The 4,543-nt window shown below is 62.2% G+C and overlaps 1 protein-coding gene across 1 annotated transcript; it reads left to right on the top strand.

Moving 5' to 3' along the window:
- Positions 1 to 6: 6 nt before the first annotated feature.
- On the top strand, positions 7 to 4,394 carry LOC113490908 (beta-arrestin-1; the record flags this gene model as incomplete). The annotated part of the gene is made up of 10 exons (XM_026867516.1): positions 7 to 88; positions 697 to 893; positions 1,721 to 1,780; positions 1,904 to 1,971; positions 2,617 to 2,752; positions 2,839 to 2,923; positions 3,013 to 3,085; positions 3,590 to 3,727; positions 3,939 to 4,022; positions 4,320 to 4,394. Coding segments are annotated over 10 exons (951 nt in total), but the record flags the coding sequence as incomplete, so codon positions are not given.
- Between the last annotated feature and the right edge of the window lie 149 nt (positions 4,395 to 4,543).

Below are 4,543 nucleotides of genomic sequence, written 5' to 3'. Positions count from 1 at the left end.
CCCCGTCCCCGTGGGTGCCCCCTGACGCGCCGTTCCCTTGCAGACGGAGTGGTGCTGGTGGATCCCGAGTACCTGAAGGAGAGGAAAGGTAACGGGGTCCCTCGTGCCGGGGCCCGCAGAGGTGGCCCCACCGCAGGGGACAGCCTGTGTCCCCAGCCTCGGCCTCTCTGGGCCCTCGGGTGACATTTTCCAGCCCCCCGTCCCCGCGGTGGGTGGCCTGTCCTGCAGAGGGTGGGGGTCCTGTGGTGGGCACCCCAAGGCGCGTTGGCTGGTCCCTGGGCTCTGTCCCCGTGTCCCCATCGTGGCACCTCCTGGGAGCCACCACCACGTCCTGGTGCTGGTGGGACTGGGATGAGCCATGAGGCCACCACGCCATGAGGCCATCGTGCCATGATGCCACCATGCCATAATGTCACTGTGCCATGAATGTCACCCTGCCATGATGTCACCATGCCATGATCCCACCATGCCATGATGCCATCGTGCCATAATGTCACCATGCCATATTGCCACCCTGTCATGATGCCACTGTGCCATGATACCACAATGCCGTAATGTCACCCTGCCATGATGTCACCCTGCCATGATCCCACCATGCCATAATGCCACCACGCCATTAATGTCACATTGCCATGATCCTGCCCTGCCATCACGCCACCCTGCCACCAACCTCCGCCCCTTGTCCCCCCTCCCCAGTCTTTGTGACCTTGACCTGCGCCTTCCGCTACGGCCGCGAGGACCTGGACGTGCTGGGGCTGACGTTCCGCAAGGACCTTTTCGTGGCCAACGCTCAGGCCTTCCCCCCGGTCCCCGAGGAGAAGAAACCCCTGACGCGGCTGCAGGAGCGGCTGATCAAGAAGCTGGGCGAGCATGCCTACCCCTTCACCTTTGAGGTAGGGTGACAGCAGGTGGCACTGCTCCCGGGTGCTCTGGGTGACCTCCCTGGGGGATATTGGGGTCCCCTCCTGCCCCGCAGAGTCATGGTTGGGGCTCAGATGCTGCCACCCCCCATGAAGACGCGGCTTTTGTTAGTGAAGCTTAAAACTCGGGAGCAAAAAGCAGCCGCCAGTGGGGAAACTGAGGCACGGGGGGCATGTGGGTGCATGTCTGGGAGCAGTGACACCAGCCTGGGGCTCTCCCAAAGCAAAGCAGGGCTTGAAGGGAATGTGTGTGTGGGGGGGTGTAGGCAATCCCCCCCCCATTTTGTGCTCCCGCACCCTCAGTTTCCCCAGCACAGCTTTGGCGATGGCCCCCCCTGCCCCCAAAGCCTGGGGGGGACCCGGTGGTATTTTCCAGGCTCCAAACCAGCCCTGAGCTCCTGTGAAACAATCTTAATTCCTCCAAATCCCCCAGATTAACAAAAAAAACCCACCCCAAACCCATGGTATTTTGTAACTCTCTGCGGGTCGGGTCTGGGGAGGCTGAGCCACTGCCCAAGATGGATTCACGGTGGGACTTGGGTTGAACTACAGCCGTAAGGAAAAGGGCACCGTGCAATTAGGAAATGCAATTAGGAAAATGAGGAAATCCTTCCTGGCTGCGGGCAGGAAGGGAGCGAGGTGGCAGCACCAAGAAACACCCAGTACGATGGCACCGGGAGGGGATGCAGCGCCCGCCCCCGCCTCCCACAGCCGCGCAGGTGATGCCGTGGGTCTCCGGGACAAAGAAACGGTGTGGGGATGGGGGTCCCAGCCCCTGACCCCCCCCCTTTCCCCTTCAGATCCCCCCCAACCTGCCTTGCTCCGTCACGCTGCAGCCGGGCCCGGAGGACACGGGGAAGGTAAGGTCCCCCCGCCGTCCTTGTGCCGGCGGGCAGCAGTGACCGGCCATTGGTTGGGGTCCCCTCTTTGAAGGGGACAAAGGGGTTTCTCTGCCTCCTTCTCTGCCCCCTCCTGGTTTCCAGGCCTGTGGTGTGGACTATGAGGTCAAAGCTTTCTGCGCAGAGAACCTGGAGGAGAAAATCCACAAGAGGTGAGCGGAGGGGATCCATCCAGCCCTGGGGGGAGCAGCGTCCTCAGGGTGCTGGCAGTGGGAAATGAGCCCCTCAGTTTGCTACCCACGGTGAGGGGGTGGGGATGGGTTGGAGGTGTCCTCCAGGAAGTGGTTGGGATGGAGATGTCCTCCAGGATGGAACTGGGAAGGAGACTGGAGCTGGAGTTGGACTGATGATGTTCACTAGGATGGAGATGGGACAGAGATATCCTCTCGGCTGCTCCTGAGATGGAGATGTTCTCCAGACTGGTCCTGGGATGGAGATGATCTCCAGACTAGTCCTGGGATGGAGATGTCCTCCAGACTGGTCCTGGGTTGGCGATGTCCTCCAGGCCAGTGCTGGGCTGGTGATGCTCTCCAGGATGAAGATGTTCCCCAGGATGGAACTGGGATGAAGATGTTTTCCAGGGTTGGGATGAGTTGAGGGATGATCCGGGGGTTGGGGTGGAGACATCTGCTGCTGCGCCGCAGGCCAGGAGCCCAGTGCTGCCGTGGCACGGGGCCAGGCATGGCCGTGGGGCTGCCCCCTCGCCACACCATCCTTCTCCTGACCCAGCAGACCAGAAGAAAAGAGGGATTTGACCCAAAACGGGCCTGGGTTCTCCTCTCGCTGTGTCCCCCCAGGAACTCAGTGCGGTTGGTGATCCGTAAGGTCCAGTACGCGCCAGAGCGGCCCGGCCCCCAGCCCATGGCAGAGACCACCCGGCAGTTCCTCATGTCGGACAAACCGCTGCACCTCGAGGCGTCCCTGGACAAAGAGGTGTGTGAGGACGGGGAGGGGACACCGGTGGGGTGACCCTGGGGAGGATGGGGACCTCACCGTCCCCAATCCTTTGCGCCCTACAGATCTACTACCACGGAGAACCCATCAGCGTCAACGTCCACGTCACCAACAACACCAACAAGACGGTGAAGAAGATCAAAATCTCAGGTGAGAAATGGGGTTTTGCCCCCTTGGTCACTGTCCCCATCCCCGTGGGGGCCCTCCCTGACCCCCCGTCTCTCCATCTCTCGCCCCAGTGCGCCAGTACGCCGACATCTGCCTCTTCAACACCGCCCAGTACAAGTGCCCGGTGGCCGTGGAGGACGCCGAGTGAGTACTGGGGACGTGGCGAGGGGCCCCGGGGACCTCGGAGGAACCTTGGAGGTCTCCTGCCCCAGTGCAACCCCAGTGGGATGTTGCATTCAGTGAGAAGGTCCCGGTGGGAGGAGAGGGGAGATGGAGACCCTTTCTTTGGTGGCACCAAGGGGGATGTCACCTTCTGGGTACCCCTGGCCGGAGATGAACTCCAGGCTGGGGCAGGGACAGAGATGTCCGCTGCATTGGGACTGGAGTTGGGGTGGAGATGTTCCCCAGACTGGGACTGGGATGGAGTTGGAGTAGAGATGTTCTCCAGACTGGGATGGAGTTGGGATGGAGATGTTTTCCAGACTGGAATGGAGTTGGGATGGAGTTGGAGCAGACATGTTGTCCAGACTGGGCCTGGGACAGAGATGTTCCTGGGCTGGGATGGAGAAATCCCGGGTGGCCAGTGGGTCTGTTGTAGCCGGGGGGGGGGCAGCTGGGCCTCTGACTGATGGTGGCTCTTGTCCCCAGCGACATGGTGGCCCCGAGCTCGACGTTCTGCAAAGTCTACACCCTGACCCCCTTCCTGGCCAACAACCGGGAGAAGCGGGGGCTGGCGCTGGACGGCAAGCTCAAGCACGAGGACACCAACCTGGCCTCCAGCACACTGTGAGCCCCCCCGGCCCCCCTGGGGGGGCTCCTGATCCCCCCAACAGTTGGAGGGTTTTTTTGAGGGGGGGGGGCTTGGAGCAGGACTGAGCCCTGGGGGGGGATCCAGCTCGGGGTGGAGGAGACCCGGTGGGAGGGACCTTGAGGAGGCTGGGTGGGGGCTGGTGGCCGTGGACATCCCCTGGCTGATGCCCCCTGCTCCTTCCTCCAGGTTAAGAGACGGAGCCAACAAGGAGATCCTGGGCATTATCGTCTCCTACAAGGTCAAGGTGAAGCTGGTGGTGTCACGAGGAGGGTGAGTTTTGGGGACAGGAGGGTGGCCATTGGCGGGGGGGGACACAGACGACACACGACGACATGTTCATCCGTATGACGCCCCCCTGCTTTCTGCCCTCTTTGCCACAGCCCCTTTTGCAGGATGGGGCCCTGCTTGTGGCTCTCCCGTGCCATGGATGGGGCCTGTTGCCCCCTCAACCCCCCCCTCGGGGACACAAAGTGGGGGGGACACAAGGTGGGGGGACACACAAGGTTGGGGGGTGGCATGTCTTCGAGGAGCGGTGACTAACCTGTCGTCTCCTTTGACCCACACCAGCCTGCTGGGAGACCTCGCCTCCAGGTAATGCCCACACCGCCCCCCCAACACCCCCAAATCGCAGCCCCCACCCCCTGTCATTACACCCCTCAGTCCCCTCTGCTGTCGCCCCTCCCTGTCCTGACACTCTCCCTCAGGAGAGACTCGGGGGCTTTCCTGGTCTCCATCCTCATGTCCCTCCTGTTTTGTGGGGCCCCCCAGGGACCCCCCACGCTGTCTCTTAT

Source organism: Athene cunicularia, unplaced genomic scaffold, assembly GCF_003259725.1.
Source record: "Athene cunicularia isolate RWA unplaced genomic scaffold, athCun1 SCF_65, whole genome shotgun sequence".
NCBI classification, from domain to species: domain Eukaryota; kingdom Metazoa; phylum Chordata; class Aves; order Strigiformes; family Strigidae; genus Athene; species Athene cunicularia.
This window is presented reverse-complemented; position numbering and strand designations above follow the sequence as displayed.